Source organism: Pongo pygmaeus, chromosome 1 (genome assembly GCF_028885625.2).
Source record: "Pongo pygmaeus isolate AG05252 chromosome 1, NHGRI_mPonPyg2-v2.0_pri, whole genome shotgun sequence".
NCBI lineage: Eukaryota > Metazoa > Chordata > Mammalia > Primates > Hominidae > Pongo > Pongo pygmaeus.
The window spans coordinates 93,841,941-93,863,439 of NC_072373.2; the positions used below are offsets into that span (position 1 = coordinate 93,841,941).

At 47.3% G+C, this 21,499-nt stretch overlaps 1 protein-coding gene and 1 non-coding gene across 5 annotated transcripts in view; one reads left to right on the top strand and one right to left on the bottom strand.

Annotated features, from left to right (window-relative positions):
- Positions 1 to 5,532, top strand: part of IQGAP3 (IQ motif containing GTPase activating protein 3) — a 44,967-nt gene extending 39,435 nt beyond the window's left edge. For 2 of the 4 annotated variants that reach the window (XM_063650330.1, XM_063650334.1), the window contains 5 exons: positions 615 to 827; positions 1,841 to 2,007; positions 2,313 to 2,414; positions 2,868 to 2,976; positions 4,341 to 5,527. In XM_063650330.1, coding sequence (XP_063506400.1) covers positions 615 to 827; positions 1,841 to 2,007; positions 2,313 to 2,414; positions 2,868 to 2,976; positions 4,341 to 4,454 — 705 coding nt within the window. In that variant the 3' untranslated portion in view covers positions 4,455 to 5,527. Of the gene's footprint in view, positions 1 to 614; positions 828 to 1,840; positions 2,008 to 2,312; positions 2,415 to 2,867; positions 2,977 to 4,340 lie in introns of those variants that run through there. The other 2 variants (XM_054450468.2, XM_063650336.1) reach the window with 2 other exon arrangements.
- LOC129024250 (small nucleolar RNA U13) lies at positions 1,494 to 1,593 on the bottom strand. The gene has a single exon (XR_008497051.1). It is a non-coding gene; the product is annotated as a small nucleolar RNA U13 (small nucleolar RNA).
- Positions 5,533 to 21,499: the final 15,967 nt, after the last annotated feature.

Genomic DNA, 21,499 nt, shown 5'->3' on the forward strand with positions numbered 1-21,499 from the left:
CACACTGAAACAAGCACCAACACTAGAGCTATGGGGGGCGCTGAGAGACGGTCTGGGAAGGCTCCCCTGAAAGGCCTGCACTCAGAAGAGTGGTCTGCTAGAACGCCTAGAGGCAGGAGAAGGTAGTAGGCAGGTGGGGGGCCAGGGGCAGGTTGGGCCTGCTGGAGCGAAGACTGAACCAGGGTCTTCCCAAAGAAAAGATGGGGATGGCCAGTAGAGGTATGTCCCAAAACAGAACAGACAGGGAAATGCCCCCAAACATCCTGTGCTGTCAGAAAGATCCATTGTTGGGAAGTCACAGCTAGTGTCTGTCCAGAATCCTTTATGCCATGGCCTGGGTTTGGGTCTCCTTTGGGCCACTCCTCCCCTGTGGTGATCTATGAGGCCCTCCCATGTGTGACACCATGTGTTATGGTGTTATACCTTGATATTCTTCATAAGCGATGCCCTGCCCCAGCCATATTCTGCAGAGGCTGGGCTCTGGGGCACTTTCTTAATGATACCCAGAAAAATGCTCAGGCATCCCTTTGTTGCTGGTGCCCATGGGACCTTCACTGGTGTGGGAGCAGAATGGTAGGACCTGGTGGACACCTCCAGTGTCTGTGTGTTCCCAGGAAGCAGCCCACAAGCAGCTGATGAGCCGACGCCAGGCCTGTACAGCCCAGACACCGGAGCCACTGCGACGACACCGCTCACTGACAGCTCACTCCCTCCTGCCACTGGCAGAGAAGCAGCGGCGCGTCCTGCGGAACCTGCGCCGACTTGAAGCCCTGGGGTTGGTCAGCGCCAGAAATGGCTACCAGGGGCTAGTGGACGAGCTGGCCAAGGTAACAACCTGGGCCTGGGCTCCGTGTGCCTGTGTGTACGTGTGTGTGTGTGCGTGCATGTACATGTTAATCCATAGTGTTGCTGGGCCCCTCCTGATGAGTCCCCACCCGAAATTGTCACCAGCCAGAGGAAGGCTGAGGGTCCTTTTTGAAGGAAAGATTTTTTTTTTCTTTTTTTGAGACAGTCTCACTCTGTCATCCAGGCTGGAGAGCAGTGGTGTGATCCTGGCTCACTGCAACCTTCACCTCCCGGGTTCAAGCGATTCTCCTGCCTCAGCCTCCCAAGTAGCTGGGATTACAGGTGCGCGCTGCCACGCCTGGCTAATTTTTGTATTTTTAGTAGAGACACAGTTTCAGGCCATGTTGGCCTGGCTGGTTTCGAACTCCTGACCTCAGGGTCTGCCCATCTTGGCCTCCCAAAATGCTGGGATTACAGGCGTGAGCCACTGCACCCAGCCAAATTTTTGTATTTTTAGTAGAGACAGGGTTTCACCATGTTGGCCAGGCTGGTCTCAAACTCCTGACCTCAAGTAATCTGCCCACCTTAGGCTCTCACAAAGTGCTGGGATTACAGGTGTGAATCACCATTCCTGGCCTGAAGGAAAGATCTTGAAATTAGAGAGGAGGGTGTTCTTGCAACTCTCTCTTTTTTTTTTTTTTTTTTCATATTAGCTGGGTAATGTGCCCAGGTCAGAAGGTTTGAGAGAAGCATATCTCACACAAGAGCATGAAAACCCAATCCTCAGCTTATGACGTACAAAAATATCCTTGCAACTTTCTTTTACTAAAAAACAAAGAGCCTTGAAACCAGTTAGTCCTCAACAGGCAGAGGCCCTGAGGACATGCCTTGAGGATTTGGAATACCATCCTTGAGATTTTCCTTCTAGGAAAACAGCCTTGAAGGCTGTTCTTCCGAAGAGCCTCACAGTGTGTAGCTCTTGGGCCTGTGTAAGGCCCTAAGGCTCTCCTGCCAGGAAGGACCACTCATCCCTCCCTCTGTTCCCCAACCCCAGGACATCCGCAACCAGCACAGGCACAGGCACAGGCGGAAGGCAGAGCTGGTGAAGCTGCAGGCCACATTACAGGGCCTGAGCACTAAGACCACCTTCTATGAGGAGCAGGGTGACTACTACAGCCAGTACATCCGGGCCTGCCTGGACCACCTGGCCCCCGACTCCAAGTAGGTGCTGCTTTCCCGTACTCGGAAGGTTACGTGTGACTTCTCACCCCTGCCCATGTCACCTTTGCCCCACTATCTCCCAGCTTTGAAAGGGGAATCTCACCCAGCACAGCACAGTCCCTTCCTAAGTCTGGTCTTTGAGCCTCATTTACAAAGGCTTGGGCTCAAGTGCAGCCCCCCTCCTCTGTCTTCCATCAGTGAGAAGTCTTCCTCGGGGTCTCATTTCCTATCCAGCCACAGAAAACAAGTTTCTTTGGTGGTAAAGTGTTTGTTGGATGAATTCTCTGGGGCCTTCTTTTAATCAGGAGTTCTGGGAAGGGGAAGAAGCAGCCTTCTCTTCATTACACTGCTGCTCAGCTCCTGGAAAAGGGTGTCTTGGTGGAAATTGAAGATCTTCCCGCCTCTCAGTATGTGTCTTTGGAGGGCAGGATGTCAGCCCCTTCCTGTCCTCTAACCTGGGGGTGGAGCTCTGGGCTGGGCACCGGGTGGAAGAGAAGGAGAAGCATGGTCCCGGTCTTGAAGGAGCCACTAGAATGATGGTGGAGACAGAGCATGCCCAGACAGAAAGTGAAGGGCCATGGACATGGTCTAGCACAGTTCTAGATGCCCTGAGGCAGAGGGTACTGGGAAAACTTTCCAGAGGTGAGAACAGCTGGGTAGGGCGGGGCAGATAAAGAGATGGTGTGGGGAGCAGAAGTAAAACTGGGAGAAGACAGCGAGCTGGGCCCTCTGGGAGTGACAGAGGGAAAGCTGGTTCTGGATGACACTGCTGCCCAGGATGAGGAGCAGTGAGTGCAAGAATGTGGCTGTAGCCCTGGAAAGAGGCAATAGGTTCCTGTTTTGAATCCTGTTCCTGACAGCTTCAGAAACGTCATCTTTGACATCACCCCGGGAGATGAGGCAGGAAAGTTTGAAGTAAATGCCAAGTTCCTGGGTGTGGACATGGAGCGATTTCAGCTTCACTATCAGGTGAGGGGACAGTCCCATGAGCCTGTAGGACATCTGCTGGGCTTTAGGTACTGGCCGGAAGAGAGCAGCTGGCCTCACTTTCCTAGTCCTCAGATGACATCAGCTCAGTTTTTCACCCTATCAGTATCGTCTGTTCCTGAAGAGAAGGGTGGGGGTCTGTGCAGCCCAAGCCCCCCTTTCCCCATGCCCTGACACAGACCCCACTGGCAAGCATCAGGGAGAGTGGAGTGGGCTGCTGGTGTCAGAAGCAGGATTAATATTTGAAGCCCTATCACATGTCAGGGACTTTACATGTTACCTCCTTTAATCCTCTCCACAGCTCTGAAGTATTATCCCTATTTTACAGGCTCTAGGCTAAAAGGTTAAGAAGCTGGCCTAAGTCATAGGCCAGTGTTCAGGAAAGGAGTGAAGCAGTGGTGTTTTTGGTTGTGGTTGTTGTTGTTGTTGCTTTTTCGGGTTTTTGTTTGTTTGTTTGTTTTCTTGAGATGGAGCCTCACTCCGTCACCCAGGCTGGAGTGCAATGGCGCAATCTCAGCTCACTGCAACCTCTGCCTCCTGGGTTCAAGCGATTCTCCTGCCTCAGCTTCCCAAGTAGCTGGGATTACAGGCACGCGCCACCACACCAGCTAACTTTTTGTATATTTTTAGTAGAGATGGGGTTTCACCATGTTGGTCAGGCTGGTCTCGAACTGCTGACCTTGTGATCCGCCCACCTTGGCGTCCCAAAGTGCTGGGATTTACAGGCATGAGTCACCGTGCCCAGCCGAGCAGTAGTTTTTAATCCAAATCTTTTTGCTCTGCTGTTTTGCCTTTTGGGTAAGAAAAATGATTTTGGCCGGGTGCAGTGGCTCACGCCTGTAATCCCAGCACTTTGGGAGGCCAGGGCGGGTGGATCACGAGGTCAGCAGTTCGGGACCAGCCTGGCCAATATAGTGAAACCCTGTCTCTACTAAAAATACAAAAATTAGCCTGGCGTGGTGGCACCTGCCTGTAATCCCAGCTACTCAGGAGGCTGAAGCAGGAGAATCGCTTGAACCTGGGAGGTGGAGATTGCAGCGAGCCGAGATCGCGCCACTGCACTCTAGCCTGGGAGACAGAGTGAGACTCCATCTCAAAAAAATAAATAAATAAAATAAGAAAAACAATTTCAAGCCCTGGTTCTGCTTGAGTTGACATTTGATCAAGTCACTGTACCTCTCTTGCATCAGTTTCCTCATTTGTGAAGTGGGATTTCAATGCCCTACTTCAGTGGCCAGTGCCACTGGTGACTGCAGAAGGCCCCATGATGTGAGTGTTTTGTACACCATCTGACTGGACCACATTCAGAAGCCCTTAAACTCCCCTCCCTGCCTCTTCCCTCCTAGGACCTCCTGCAGCTCCAGTATGAGGGTGTGGCTGTCATGAAACTCTTCAACAAGGCCAAAGTCAATGTCAACCTTCTCATCTTCCTCCTCAACAAGAAGTTTTTGCGGAAGTGACAGAGGCAAAGGGTGCTACCCAAGCCCCTCTTACCTCTCTGGATGCTTTCTTTAACACTAATTCACCACTGTGCTTCCCTGCAGATACCCAGAGCTCAGGACTGGGCAAGGCCCAGGGATTCTCACCCCTTCCCCAGCTGGGAGGAGCTTGCCTGCCTGGCCACAGACAGTGTATCTTCTAATTGGCTAAAGTGGGCCTTGCCCAGAGTCCAGCTGTGTGGCTTTTATCATGCATGCTAAACCCCTGGCTTTCCTGCCAGATGGTAGGACATGGACCTTGACCTGGCAAAGCCATTACTCTTGTGTCTGCTACTGCCCTCCCACAGTCACCCCAGTATTACAAGCACTGCCCCAGCGGCTTGATTTCCCCTCTGCCTTCCTTCTCTCTGCACTCCCACAAAGCCAGGGCCAGGGCCAGGCTCCCCATCCCTACTGCATCAGCAGTGGGTGTTCCTGCCCTGTCTGAGTCTAGGCAGCTCTGCTGCTGTGATCTGCACACCCTTCAACCTGGGCAGGGACTAGGGGGATGCAGAGTGTGTTAGTGCCCACGTGGCGTTGTGGCACTGTTGCCCCCCATGGCGGCATGGGCAAGATGACCTTCCATTAGCTTCAAGTCTTGTTCTCTTGTTTGTGGTCTGTTTAATATGTGGGTCACTAGGGTATTTATTCTTTCTCCCATCCTTACACTCTGGATCATTGTGCAGACTTAATCAGGGTTTTAACACTTTCATTTTTTTTTTTTTTTTTTTTTTGAGCTCAAAGAGAGTTCTCATTTTCCCTATTCAAACTAATACCCATGCCGTGTTTTTTACCTTGGATTTAAAGTCACCTTAGTTTGGGGCAACAGAGTTCTCACTCATGTTTAAGATCTTGTTATTTCAGCTTCATAAGATCAAAGAGGAGTCTTTCCCTTTTCTCTTTTACCCTCAGGATTCTCATGCCTTACAGCTGACTCTTCCAGGCAATTTCCATAGATCTGCAGTCCTGCCTCTGCCACAGTCTCTCTGTTGTCTCCACATCTACCCAACTTCCTGTACTGTTGCCCTTCTGATGTTAATAAAAGCAGCTGTTACTCCCACATCTGTTGTTAACCCTTATTTCATTTTCTGTGGAGCTGGCCTTTAAGTTCTGGAACACATCTCCCTGAGAGAACTGGGGAATCCTTCCTGCAGCCTCCCCCAGCCCTCTGCCTGCCTCCGGTGTGGGCCCACTCTGCCTGCCTGAGCTCGTAAAAGCTTAATGAGATGTGGCATTTATTCTCTCTTCCTACCCCGGGGGACAGAGAGGAGGAAGGAATGCTTAGGTTTCTATTCTGTTTTTATCAGGCACTCTGAAGACTAAAGCTGAGAAGAGAAGCCACTCTAACTTCTACCCCACCCATTTTACACACAGTTCCAGCAGGTTCTTTTCCTGAGCCTTGGGTGGTGATATCAAAGGTGCTTAAGCCATAACTCCTTAGGTATTGTAGATTCTACACTCTAATCAAAATCTCCTTTCCTCCTTGCTTTCAGAAAGTAGGGAGGGAAGTCTGTTGGGGAGGGGACAGTAGAGACAAACACCTGCCCTGACATCTGAACTCCCAGGTAGCTCCTGTTGGGGACACACCTTTGCCTGGTGCAGTCTGCCTCCCTCCACTCCGTTCCATTCTGTCACTCAGGATCTGTCTTGCTGTCACATCCAATCTCAGTCACAGCCTCTCCCCTCCCTTAACATGTCACAGCAAAGACTTCAAGTACTGCCTTGCTCTGGGTGACAGTGACATTTACCAGTAGATCCCAGTTTCTACATGTGATCAGCCATCATTAAAAATCTCATACTCACCAAATGGCTGCAGTGCTCCCCCACAATCACATGATCTCAGCCACATATACCACATATAGAAATGTCACAATAGCTACCGTTATTGAGAGTCTATCGTGGGCTGGGATATTTACATACATTTACTCCTCTCAACAACCCTACAAAGGTTGTTGTGGTCTCCATCTTGGTTTAACATGATGAAACTGAGGTTCAGAGTTGGATCTGATAACTACCCAAGGCTACTCAGCTGGAAAGCAGCAGAACAGGGCTTTAAACTCAGGCCCACCAGATATACATTCCCCAGCATTTTTTCTCTTCTCTGAGAGAAACATTTTTACTTCCTTCAACCTCCCCATTCGTGACACTCTCAAGCTCCCCCAACACTCCACTCTGCTGTGGGTCCCTGATAAGCTTGAGCTCATTAGTGTCCTTGCTAACCTTCAATGCCCAATCTGAGATACAGTTTCTTAGCTCCTATGGATGGGACTATATGCCAGTGTAACCTCTTTGGAGGACAATTTGGAAATATAAAAAATATAACTGCTTCTTAGACAAGGTAGCATGAAAAAAATTAAGTGCAGGGTGCCAGAATAATTCAACAGAAAGTAGTCTTTTCAACAAATGGTGTCAGGACAACTGGAAATCCACATGCAAAAGGAGGAAGTCGGACCCCTACCCCACACCAGATACAAAAATAAAACTCAAAATGAACCACAGACCTAACTGTAGGAGATAAAACTATAAAACTCTTAAAAAAAGGCCAGGCATGGTGGCTCACACCTGTAATCCCAGCACTTTGTGAGGCCAAGATGGGAGGATTACTTCAGTCCAGGGAGTTCAAGACGATCCTGGGCAAAATAGTGAGACTCCCATCTCTAAAAAATATATGTATTTTAAGCCAGGCGTGGTGCCTCACACCTGTAATCCCAGCACTTTGGGAGGCCGAGGCAGGTGGATCACCTGAGGTCGGGAGTTCAAGACCAGCCTGACCAACATGGAGAAACCCCATCTCTACTAAAAATACAAAAATTAGCTAGGTGTGGTGGCGCATGCCTGTAATCCCAGCTACTTGGGAGGCTAAGGCAGGAGAATCGTTTGAACCCGGAGGTGGAGGTTGCAGTGAACCAAGATCACACCACTGCAATCCAGCCTGGGTGACAGAGCAAGACTCCATCTCAAAAAATAAAATAAAAATAAAACTTAAAAAAAATGAAAAAACCCACAGAGTGGGAGAAAATATTTGCTAATCATATATGTGATAAGGGATTTATATCCAGACTATATAAAGAACTCATCACAATAGAAAGACAACCTAATTAAGAAATAGGCAGAGGATTTGAATTCACATTTCTCCCAAAAGAACATATACAAATGGCCTTTTTTCTTTTGAAACAAAGTCGCACCCTGTCACCCACACTGGAGTGCAGTGGCGTGATCATGGCTCACTGAAGCCTTGATCTCCCGAGGCTTAGGTGATCTCCTGCCTCAGCCTCCCAAATAGCTAGGACTACAGGCATTCGCCACCATGCCCAGCTAATTTTTGTATTTTTTGTAGAGACAAAGGATTCGCCATGCCGCCCAGGCTGGTCTTGAACTCCTGGGTTCAAGTGATCTGCCCTCATTGGCCTCCCAAAGTGCTGGGATTACAGGCCAGGCCACTGGGCCTGGCCATCACTAGCCATTAGAGAAATGCAAATCAAAATCACTATGAGATCCCATTTTACTCCTATTAGGATGGCTAAAATAAAGCAGACACAATGATCAGTGTTGGTGAGGATGTGGAGAAATAACTCTCATACATTGCTGGAAGGGTTAAAATAGTGGAGCCACTTTGATAAACAATTTGGCAACTCCTCAAAATGTTAAACATAGAGTTATCATGTGACCTAACAATTCCTCTCCTAGGTATATATCCAACAAAATTGAAAGCATATGTCCACACAAATATCTGCACATGGATAGCTATAGCAGCACTATTCATAATAGCCAAAAAATGGAAACAATCCAAATGACCATCAACTGATGAGTGGATAAACAAAAGTAGTATCTCCATACAATGGAATATTATTCACCTATCAGAAGGAATGAAATACTGACACATGCTACAACATGGATGAACTTGAAAATGTGCTGCTAAGTGAAAGAAGCCAGACACAAAATGCCACATACTGTATACTTTTATTTATGTGAAATGTCCAGAATAGTCAGATCCATAGGAACAGAAAGTAGATCAGTGATTGCAAAGGCCTGGGAAAAGGGGAGAACGGAGAGTGACTGCTAACGGGTATGGGCTTTCTTTTAGGGGTGATAAAAAATGTTCTGTAATTAGTGATGATAGCTGCACAACGCTGAATATAATAAAATATTGAGAGGTGACAGCGTGCTGGCAGTCCTCACAGCCCTCGCTCGCTCTCGGCGCCTCCTCTGCCTGGGCTCCCACTTTGGCGGCACTTGAGGAGCCCTTCAGCCCACCGCTGCACTGTGGGAGCCCCTTTCTGGGCTGGCCAAGGCCAGAGCCGGCTCCCTCAGCTTGCAGGGAGGTGTGGAGGGAGAGGCGCGAGCGGGACCCGGGGCTGCGAGCGGCGCTTGCGGGCCAGTTGGAGTTCCGGGTGGGCGTGGGCTTGGCGGGCTCCGCACTCGGAGCAGCCGGCCGGCCCTGCGGGCCCCGGGCAATGAGGGGCTTAGCACCCGGGCCAGCAGCTGCGGAGGGTGTGCTGGGTCCCCCAGCAGTGCCGGCCCACTGGCGCTGCGCTCGATCTCTCAACCGGGCCTTAGCTGCCTTCCCGCGGGGCAGGGCTCGGGACCTGCAGCCCGCCAGGCCTGAGCCTCCCACCCGCTCCATGGGCTCCTGTGCGGCCCAAGCCTCCCCGACGAGCGCCGCCCCCTGCTCCACGGCGCCCAGTCCCATCGACCGCCCAAGGGCTGAGGAGTGCGAGCGCGCCGCGCGGGACTGGCAGGCAGCTCCACCTGCAGCCCCGGTGCGGGATCCACTGGGTGAAGCCAGCTGGGCTCCTGAGTCTGGTGGGGCCTTGGAGAACCTTTATGTCTAGCTCAGGGATTGTAAATACACCAATCGGCACTCTGTATCTAGCTCAAGGTTTGTAAACAAACCAATCAGCACCCTGTGTCTAGCTCAAGGTTTATGAATGCATCAACCGACACTCTGTATCTAGCTACTCTGGTGGGGCCTTGGAGAACCTTTATGTCTAGCTCAGGGATTGTAAATACACCAATCAGCACTCTGTATCTAGCTCAAGGTTTGTAAACACACCAATCAGCACCCTGTGTCTAGCTCAGGGTTTGTGAATGCACCAATCAACACTCTGTATCTAGCTACTCTGGTGGGGCCTTGGAGAACCTTTGTGTCCACACTCTGTATCTAGTTAACCTAGTGGGGTTGTGGAGAACCTTTGTGTCTAGCTCAGGGATTGTAAACGCACCAATCAGCGCCCTGTCAAACAGACCACTCAGCTCTACCAATCAGCAGGATGTGGGTGGGGCCAGATAAGAGAATAAAAGCAGGCTGCCCGAGCCAGCAGTGGCAACCCATTGGGGTCCCCTTCCACAGTGTGGAGGCTTTGTTCTTTCGCTCTTTGCAATAAATCTTGCTACTGCTCACTCTTTGGGTCCATGCTGCTTTTATGAGCTGTAACACTCACCGCGAAGATCTGCAGCTTCACTCCTGAAGCCAGCAAGACCACGAGCCCACGGGGAGGAAAGAACTCCAGACGCACTGCCTTAAGAGCTGTAACACTCACTGCGAAGGTCTGCAGCTTCACTCCTGAGCCAGCGAGACCTCGAACCCACCAGAAGGAAGAAACTCCGAACACATCTGAACATCAGAAGGAACAAACTTCACACGCGCCACCTTGAGAACTGTAACACCGCGAGGGTCCGCAGCTTCATTCTTGAAGTCAGTGAGACCAAGAACCCACCAATTCTGGACACAATATCGCACAATTATATACTTTAAAAGGGTGAATTGTGTGGTCTGTGAATTATATTTCAATAAAGCTTGTTTTTCTTAATATAAGTGCACATACCCAGCAAGGACTTTTTCCTGTGGATATACCTGGATATGTGGGCAAAGAGCTCTGGAGGATTTGTTGCAGTGTTGTTTGTATTGGCAATAAACTCAGTAGGGCAGCCACACAATGGAACATTATGCAGCCAATAAAAATTATCAGCTGGAAGCTGGGTATGGTGGATCACGCCTGTATTCCCGGCACTTGGGAGGCCAAGGCCAGAAGGATTGCTTGAACCCAGGAGTTCAAGACTAGGCTGGGAAGGCCGGGCGTGGTGGCTTACGCCTGTAATCTCAGCACTTTGGGAGGCCAAGGTGGCCGGATCACCTGCGGTCAGGAGTTCAAGACTAGGCTGGCCAGCATGGTGAAACCCTGTCTCTACTAAAAATACAAAAAATTAGCCAGGCGTGATGGCACGTGCCTGTGATCCCAGCTACTCAGGAGGCTGAGGCAGGAGAATCGCTTGAACTTGTGAGGTGGAGGTTGCAGTGAGCCGAGGTTGCACCACTGCACTCCAGCCTAGGCGACAGGCAAAAAAAAAAAAAAAAAAAAAGGCCAGGCGTGGTGGCTCACACCTGTAATCCCAGCGCTTTGGGAGGCTGAGGTGGGTGGATCACCCGAGGTCGGGAGTTCAAGACCAGCTTGACCAACATGGAGAAACCCCATCTCTACTAAAAATACAAAATTAGCCGGGCGTGGTGGCACATGCCTGTAATCCCAGCTACTTGGGAGGCTGAGGCAGGAGAATCGCTTGAACCCGGGAGGCAGAGGTTGCGGTGAGCTGAGATCATGCCATTGCACTCCAGCCTGGGTTAAAAGAGCGAAACTCTGTCTCAAAAATAATTAATTAATTAATTTAATTTACAAAAAAAAAAGACCAGCCTGGGCAGCACAGTGAGACCCTGTCTCTTAAAAAAAAAAAAAAAGAGGTGGATCTGTGTGTGCCAATGTAGAAAGCTGTCATTTTGGACTGATACACAAGAAGCTTGGCAGTGGTCACCTTTGGATAGTAGAGATGAGAAGAAGGCTCTTCTCGTACTATTATTACGATAAGCTTATATTGCTCTTTTTTTTTTTTTTTAATTTAGAGATGGGATCTCTCTCTGTTGCCCAGATGTGAGCAACATGACACAGTGGCATGCTGCTTCTGCCAGAGCAGTGCTTCTAAAAGTGGGCACCACAAGCTGTTACTGGTCCACAACTAGATAAGTGCAATAATTGAGAGCAAACATTTAGAAGCTTACAGGAACTGCCAGTAATTTTTCATCTGAATGTAATAATTTTAAAAATTGAGGCTTGTATTTAATAGGTCTTTTTTATTTCAGTTTTCTAGTAACTAGTATTTCTTGCACTTCACAAAAATATCAGTCCATAAAAGATTGGAAATTTTTTAAAATGCATCCTTCACTACAGACAGTTTGAGAACTGTTCTAGAGGGCATACTTTAATAATGTGATATAAGAATGCATTATCTCTGTTGAATCAAACTAGAGAGACTTATATAGCATTTTATAATTTGTCAATTTACCATAAAAAATAAAGAGACTTGAGTTGAGAGTAGCTGAGATCATATTGTATGTGCAATTTTAGATTCTGCTTTATTCACTTAGCCATGAAAAATATTTTCCTCTGTCTTTAAAATTTCTTCAAAAATATTATTAATACCTATGATATAGCCCATATGTATTTAACATTCCTACAATGTTGAATTGTTTTCCATTTTCACTAGTATAAGTAATTATGTAATGGATATCTTTGTAGACAAAATCTTTGTTACATCTTTTTCTTTCTTTTTTTTTTAGACAGGGTCTCACTCTGTTGCCTGGGCTGGAGGGAGTAACACCATCACGGCTCACTGCCACCTCCAATTCCTGGGCTCAAGGGATCTTCCCACCTCAGCCTACCTAGTGGCTGGGACTACAGGCGTGTACCACTATGCCCAGCTTATGTTTTATTTTTTGTAAAGTCAGGGTATTCACCATGTTTCCTAGGCTGGTCTCAAACTCCTGGACTTAAGTGATCCTCCCGCCTCAGCCTCCCAAAATGCTGGGATTACAGGCGTGAGCCACTGCACTGGGTCCTTTGTTACGTTTCTAATTAACTCCTTAGAATAGAATACTAGAACAGAAGGTAGTTCAAAAAGTATACACTTTTTAAAAAGTTATAGGTTTTTTCCTAATTATAATACATATTTTTTGTGGGAAATTTAGAAAATATAAAAAAACAAAAAAGGTGAAAATAATTCATGATACCATAACAAGTGGTGACAACTTGTAACATTTTGATATATTTTCTTCCAATAATATTTGTAATTAGAGCCACACTATGTATCTTCTTTTGTAACCTGCTTTTTCCATGTATCATTATAAACATTCTCCCATATTAAATGGGATATAACATAATCTACTTAATCCATCCACTATAAAATAACTAGATTGTTTAAGTTTTAGTATATAAATTAATGCTGTATTGCCTGGGCGTGGTGGCTCACGCCTGTAATTCCAGCACTTTGGGAGGCCGAGGCAGGCAGATCACTTGAGGCCAGGAGTTTGAGACCAGCCTGGCCAACATGGTGAAACCCCATCTCTACTAAAACTACAAAAATTAGCTGTGCCCAGTGACGTGCACCTGTAATCCCAGCTACTAGGAAGGCTGAGGCAGGAGAATTGTTTGAACCTGGGAAGTGGAGGTTGCAGTGAGCCAATATAGCGCCACTGCACTCCAGCCTGGGGACCAAGCGAGACTCCGTCTCAAAATTAAAAAAATAATAATAAAATAAAATAATGCTGTATTGGACTACATGTCTAGATGAGAAGTTGCTTGGTGCATTTTCTAAAGGATCTTTTTACATGTGGCCTAATGTCTACAGAAAATCTGTACCAATTCACAGAAAGAAAGAAGGGACAGAAAGTGAGAGAAAATGGTCTACACTGCTGAGGCCAGTAGTTCAGGGTCAAGAAAGAAGCCCAGACTGACTTTGCTGCAAATCAACACAAATCTGTCTCTGCTGGGGCTTATGAAACCTCTCAGTTGCCTTTCTACTAGTGTAGGTAAGAGGGCCCCTTTCTCTGCAAGAAACATGGGCATTTAAAAAATATGTGTAGTCAAATACAATTTGGTAACCTGAACTGGATCCTGGCACAGAAGAAAAAGGGACATTAATAGAAAACTGGTGAAATTAAATAAATTCTAGAGTTTATTTAACAGTAATATGTTCATAGTGGTTTCTTAGTTTGAGAAATGTACCACAGTAATGTAAGATGTTAACCTTAGGGTAAACTCAGTAAGGGGTACACAGGAACTCACTGTACTATCTTTGCAACTTTTCCATAAATCTCAAATTAGTACAAAATTTAATGTTTTGTTTAAAAAATGTATTGCACCAATGTAGGGTCCCACTAAAAGTGTGTGGAAGTGTTAGTGTAACCACACCCTTGCTAGCAGCAAATATTTTTTAAAAAATTTAATCCTTCAACAAATACTTATTAAGTGCCCTCTGTGTGCCAGACACTGCCCTAGGTACTTGGGATACATCATTGAACAAAGCAGACATAGATCAATGACCTAGTGGAGCTGACGTTGCAGCAGAGAAAGACAGATACTTTAGTATGTTAGAAGAAATAAGTGCCTTGTGGCTGGGCACCGTGGCTCACACCTGTAATCCCAGCACTTTGGGAAGCCAAGGTAGACAGATCACTTAAGGTCAGGAGTTCGAGACAAGCCAGGTCAACACGGTGAAACCCCGCCTCTACTAAAAATACAAAAATTATCTGGGCGTGGTGGTGCGCACCTGTAATTCCAGCCACTCCAGAGGCTGAGGCAGGAGGATCACTTGAACCTGGGAGGCGGAGGTTGCTGTGAGCCAAGATCACGCCACTACACTCCCACCTGGGTGACAGAGCAAGACTCTGTCTCAAAAAAAAAAAAAAAAAAAAGTAATAAGTGCCTTGGAAAAAGGAAAAACAGGGTAAGGGACATCAAGAGTGGAGGAGAGGAGTGAGGGATGGGTTGCAATTGTAAATAGGGTGATCAGGAGAGGTTCCTTGAGAAGACAACTCAGCAATGACTTGAAGAAGCTAAAAGGTGAGCTATGTGTGAATACCTGGAGACAAGGTCTAAAAAGTAAGGTGGAAGGACAGATCTGATATAACTTTGTAGGTTGTAACAAGGTGTGGCAGATACCACCAAACACTCACCAATAACCCCATTTACTCTGCTACATTTCCCAATCTCCTTGCAGTTAGGAAGAACTATATGACTAGTTTAGGCCAATGAAAGGTGACTGAAGTACAGTGTACCATTTCCATGCTTAGGCAATAAAAATCCCATATGAGTCCAGGCACAGTGACTCACACGTGTAATCCCAACACTTTGGAAGGCCGAGGTGGGAGGATCACTTGAGCCCAGGAGTTTGAGGCCAGCCTGAGCAACATAGCAAACCCCATCACATGTTTTTTTGTTTGTTTGTTTGTTTTTTTGAGAGGCTTTCAGTCTGTTGCCCAGGCTAGAGTACAGTGTCATGATCAGGACTCACTACAGCCTCAACCTCCTGGGTCCAAGCAAGCAATCCTCCCACCTCAGCCTCCCAAGTATCTAGGACCATAGGCATGTGTCGCCACATTCAGCTGACTATTATTATTATTTTTTTGGGGGGTAAGGACAGGATCTCCCTATGTTGCCCAGGCTGGTCTCAAACTCCTGGACTCAATGGATCCCCCCACTTCGGCCTCCTAAAGTGCTGGGATTACAGGCATGAGCCACCACACCTGGACTTTTTTTTTTTTTTAAGAAAAATAAAAATTTTAAAAGTATAAAAAGGCCAGATGTGGTGCCTCACACCTGTAATCTCAGCACTTTGGGAGGCTGAGGCAGGTGGATCACCTGAGGTCTGGAGTTTGAGACCAGCCTGGCCAACATGGTGAAACCCCATCTCTACTAAAAACACAAAAAATTATCTGGGCATGGTGGCAGGTGCCTATAATCCCAGCTACTTGGGAGGCTGAGGAAGGAGAATCACTTGAACCCAGAGGGCAGAGGTTGCAGTGAGCCAAGATCGCGCCATTGCACTCTAGCCTGGGCAACAAGAGTGAAACTCCGTCTCAAAAAAAAGAAAAAGAAATAAAAAGTATAAAAATCCCATATGCGATTCTCTGATCTTTCTTTCCCAGATATGGTATCTGTGTTCTAGATGGTGGAGCTAGAAGATGGTAGAGCCTCTATCAGCCTGGGTCCCTGAGTGACTATGTGGAGCAGAGCCTCCCCTACTAACCTGAGTGTGACATGTGTCATGAGCTATCATCAGCTGGTAGCAACCTGGAAAGAAAGACAGCCACTATCTGCCACTGAGACTTATTACGTTAAGCTACTGAGACTTGGGGGATGGTTACCACTACAGCATAACTTAGCCCATCTGGCCTGATACAGAAGGGCTTGACTTTTTTACTCTGTGTTAACTGAGTCAATTGTTTCTTTGAAGAAGGGGAAGCATCATTGAATAGTTTTTATTTATTTGATAATTAGTGAATGCAGCAGGTTTTCTTTTCTTTTCTTTTCCTTTTTTTTTTGAGATGAAGTATCACTCTGTTCCCCAGGCTGGAGTGCAGTGGTGCAATCTTGGCTCACTGCAACCTCTGCCTCCCGGGTTCAAGCGATTCTCCTGCCTCAGCCTCCTGAGTAGCTGGGACTACAGGCACAGGCCACCATGCCCAGCTAATTTTTGTATTTTTAGTAGAGCCAAGTTTCACCATGTTGGCCAGGCTGGTCTTGAACTCCTGACCTCAAAGGATCCATGATCCACCCACATCGGCCTCCCAAACTGCTGGGATTACAGGCATGAGCCACTGCGCCCGGCCCAGCAGGTTTTATTTTCTAAGATGGCCATAACAAAATCTCCACTCCTTCATGCTCTTCTTATAGGGGCATTATCCGTCATCCCATTGAGAGGGGGCATCCACAGTCCCTCCCTTTGAATCTGGGAAGGCCTCTAACTACACTGAAAGTGAGATTATGTGACTTATGGCTTCCACCTGGGCCTATGGGCTATTTGCTCTGGGAACACTACTGCCATGCTGTGAGGAAGTTGAGGCCACATGGAGAAGTCAACATCTATATGACATTCCTGTTGACCTTCCCAACTGAGGTCCTAGCTGACAACCAGACACATGAGGAAGCCTTTGAGATGACGCCAGCTGCTGTCTGCAACCACATAAGAGACCTGACAAGTGACAACTGCCTAGTTTAGCCCAGTGGAGCCCAGGACCACAAAAATAATGAAAGAATGTTGTTTTAAGCCTCTAAGTTTTAAGGTGGTCTGTTACATAGCAATAGATAAATGGAAGAGTGGAGCTGAACATTTGCCACTGTTTTAATCTAATATATTCAAGTGTTTTTGCACCAATAAGCCACCTTCTTGCCAAATCTGCCTTTTCTCTTTCCAGACAAAAGTGCTAACCAGGACAGGGCAATGGATGGAGCTACCAGTGATATCTCTCCAAGCTGACTCAGATTTATTAACAAGATTTTCTGGGTATAGCTGTTCCATTAACACACAGTAGGCATTCACTGACTATTTGTTAAATGAATGAGTAATGCTGTCCATGTTCCTGCATCTTTTTAAAAAGATAATATAATCAACCTAATGAAATGCTTTCATAAAATTCAGATGCATTATGCAACACTCCTCAGAAATACCATCTATTAAACCCTTTTATTATAAAAAGCCTACAGCAAATTTTTTTTTCTGAGTTCCCTTTTCATTAAACAAATAAAATAATGTATATATCATCTCAATGTAAAAGATTCAAGTCATATGTACAAAGTAAGGTAAAATATATCTGCATCTTCCCCCAAAATAAGCCTTGTTGATAATTTGGTATAGATCCTTCCAGGCCTTCTTTCTATACATTTGCCCTCATATATATGTTCATATTGTGGCAGAATGTATTTTCCAAATATGGCCACGACATTTCCCATTCCACGGGCTCTTCCCAAACCCTGAGGTTTGGAGCCTCCCCGTGAGGTGGAAGGCTCTGTCCTCTACCCTAGAACACGAGCAGGCCTCTGTGACTGCCTCCGCTAATGTATGACAGTGACGCTGGGTGACACCCAAGGCTAGGTCATAAAAAGCAATATTGATTCCCCTTAGCTCTCTGTCTCAGAATAATGCCCTTGGAGCCCTAGTCCTCCTTGTAAGAAGGCTGGCTACCCTGAACCCCCGTGCTGGAGAGACCACAAGGACCACAAGGAGAGACCAGAGAGAGAAAGAGACTGTAGCTGTTCCGGACTCCACCTGCTTGAGTGTTCCCAGCCTCGGTGGCAGACATGTGAAGAAGACTTTGAGACCCCCGATCCAAACCTTGTCAGACTGCAACAGCATGAGACTCTGAGGGAAAATCACCTGGTGGAACCCAGTCAATCCCCAAAACCAAAAGCAGTCATTGCTGTTTTAAGTCACTGAGTATAGATAGTTGATGAATACACACATACCTATATATGCTTATTTACATAAATAGCCTATTCTATAGATTACACTGAGAATTACTTTTTTTTTTTCTTTTTTCTTTTTTTTTCTGAGACAGAGTCTCGCCCTGTTGCCCAGGCTGGAGTGCAGTGGCACAAACTCAGCTCACTGCAAGCTCTGCCTCCCGGGTTCATGCCATTCTCCTGTCTCAGCCTCCTGAGTAGCTGGGACTACAGGTGCCCGCCACCACGCCCGGCTAATTTTTTGTATTTTTTAGTAGAGACGGGGTTTCGCCGTGTTAGCCAGGATGGTCTTGATCTCCTGACCTCTGATCTGCCCGCCTCGGCCTCCCAAAGTGCTGGGATTACAGGCATGAGCCACCGCGCCCGGCCTTTTATTTTTTTTTTTGAGACGGAGTTTCACTCTTGTTGCCCAGGCTGGAGTGCAGTGGCGCGATCTCGGCTCACCACAATCTCCGCCTCCCGGGTCCAAGTGAGTCTCCTGCCTCAGCCTCCTGAGTAGCTGGGATTACAGGCATGTGCTACCATGCCTGGCTAATTTTGTTTTTGTTTTTCTGTTGTTTTTTTTTTTTAAGACGAAGTCTTGCTCTGTCGCCCAGGCTGGAGTGCAGTGGCTCGATCTCTGCTCACTGCAACCTCTGCCTCCTGGGCTCAAGCAATTCTCCTGCCTCAGCCTCCTGAGTAGCTGGGATTACAGGTGCCCGCCACCATGCCCAGCTAATTTTTTTTTTTTTTTTTTTTTTTGTATTTTTAGTAGAGACAGGGTTTCACCATGTTGGTCAGGCTGGTCTCGAACTCCTGACCTCAGGTGATCCACCCATCTCAGCCTCCCAAAGTGCTGGGATTACAGGCGTGAACCACCATGCCTGGCCCTAATTTTGTATTTTTAGTAGAGACAGGGTTTCTCCATGTTGGTTGGGCTGGTCTTGAACTTCCGACCTCAGGTAATCCACCTGACTTGACCTCCCAAAGTGCTGAGATTACAGGCGTGAGCCACTGCGCCTGGCGGCTGCTTTTTGCTTTTTGCTTTCTTTCTTTCTTTCTTTTGAGATGGAGTCTCACTCTGTCACCCAGGCTAGAATGCAGTGGTGTGATCTCGGCTCACTGCAACCTCCACCTTCCTGGTTCAAGCAATTCTTGTGTCTCAGCCATCCAAGTAGCTGGAATTACAGGCATCTGCCACCACGCTCAACTAATTTTTGTATTTTTAGTAGAGACGGGGTTTCACCATGTTGGCCAGGCTGGTCTCGAACTCCTGACTTCAGGTGACCTGCCCGCCTTGGCCTCCCAAAGCGCTGGGATTACAGGTGTGAGCCACCATGCCTGGCCTGAGACTTGCTTTTTTCACTAAACAATTTGTCTCTGGGACCATTCTGTCAGTGGGCCCAGATCCAGTTCATGCCTCACAAGGCTGTGCAACATTCCATAGCACAGATGTTCCATAACACAGCACAGATGATTTTCAAACATCTTTGGCTGTGGCCCGGCTCTTCAAAGGAAAGCTTAGTTGGAAGCCCACTGTGTAAAACAAGTGAATGAAACCATGGGGCAAAGGAGGCAGAACCCCGCCCTGGACAGTGCCCCTCCAATACTCTCCTGGAGGAAGAGGTTCCTGAAGGAACTTTCAGCTTTCCACGGCACCTTTACAATCACCTACTTATAGGGTTCAAGAACAGGTTACGGGCTGGGCACAGTGGCTCACGCCTGTAATCCCAGCCCTTTGGGAGGCTGAGGCGGGCAGATCACGAGCTCAGGAGTTCGGGACTAGCCTGGTCAGCATGGTGAAACCTCGTCTCTACTAAAAATACAAAAATTAGCCAGGCATGGTGATGCACCCCTGTAATTCCAGTTACTCACGAAGTGGAGACAGGACAATCGCTTGAACCCGGGAGACGGAGGTTGCAGTGAGCTGAGATCACACCATTGCACTCCAGCCTGGGTGACAGAGCAAGACCGTCTCAAAAACAAACAAACAAACAAACAAAAACAAACAGGTTATGGCGTGCATCTCGGTCTTGAATGTACATTTCACTCATCTATGCCTCTTGTTAAGTGCAAACTGTGATTCACCGGTGCGGAGTGGAGTGGGATCCTCTTGACGTCTGACAGTCTCCCGGGTGATGCCCATTCTCACTTGAGTAGTTGGGGATTAATTAGTGAACCCCATCTAGCTCCTGATGGTCCCTCTTCTTTTCACCTAACCTTCCACAACAGTCGTGGGAATGAAACCCCAGAATTTTGAAAATATCTTTCCCTCTTCTTAAAGATTAGAACCTCCTATTTTCATCTATAGTAGTTTTACACCTCTTCTATTCTCCAAAATTCTTCACACACCAGGGACAATGCCACCACAACCATCTGGGCAAGTTCCCTCGGTGCCTCTGGTGAACTTCACAGGGTGGCGATAGGAAGTCACTGAACGAATGGGGCTGTAGATTTGATTCTCACATTTTCAGAACTCCAATTCTCTTATTTCCACTTTAAACATCTGTCTTAGGAGAGAAATGGGAAGACAATAGGAGTTGGGAGTTCTATTCACTCTGTCATCTGTTACCATTACTCTACCTGCTCCAGCAGAGGTCCCTTTTTTGGCTTTTCTTGATACTCTTGCTCCAAAAACGACTCCCCTCCCCCGGTGTCCTCCTTCCACCCCCCACCCCCGCGCCCCCTTGAGAGAGAGAAAGGGCCTTCTGCTATCCTTTGCCTGTTCTACAAACCTCTGCCAGGCTTTGGGCTTCCTGATACCATACCAAGAATGGTATCTTCCTCCTTCTGTAGAGGATGGAAGGAGAGGCGCCATCCATTGCTGCAAGGCAATGATGTACATCGCACATAGTTTACATGATCTATTGCAATTTTGGCAGCACTTCATGAACATTGCTGTCACATCATCATTGAGAAAACTGAGACTCAGAAAGAGTGAGTGACTCACCCAAGGTCACACAGCTGGAAATGACTGAGCTGGGATTGGATCTCAGGTCTGTTTGACGCAATCTTCTCTCCCTACCTTCTCCAAATCTGAGCAATTGAGAGGTCCTTGGGTAACCAGATCTTTCAGTGCCCTTTTCTGTCTCATTAGCACTTTATTTATTTATTTATTTATTTATTGAGATGGAGTCTCGCTCTGTTGCCCAGGCTGGAGTGCAGTGGCGCAATCTTGGCTCACTGCAACCTCCGCCTCCCGGGTTCAAGCAATTCTCCTGCCTCAGCCTCCCAAGTAGCTGGGACTACAGGCATGTGCCACCACGCCCAGATAATTTTGTATTTTTAGTAGAGACGGAGTTTCTCCATGTTGGTCAGGCTGGTCTCAAACTCTTGACCTCAGGTGATCTGCCCGCCTTGGCCTCCCAAAGTGCTGGGATTACAGGCATGAGGCACCACGCCCGGCCTTCATTAGCACTTTCAACATTGAATTTGTGAGGGTATTATCCTAACGGTACTATATGGGTTGAAATCCCAGAGCCACTTTGTGCTGTATGAACATGAACATGCTCCTTTAGTTTCACCATCTCTAAAATAAGGCTGATCATTCTTTGTCAGATGTCAGACAAAGTATTATGGGCTATTGTCTGACGATGAAAACAGTGTACACAATGCCTTTCAGAGTGCCTGACATAAAGCAGGAATGAAAGCAAAACAAGCCTGTACCCTTCTTGTCCCCAACTTGGCATCTTTCTCGTGGGTCGGGAATAAGAAGGCCTCACATTGCCCCTGTGTCTTCTCAGCAATGCAGCCTCTGGG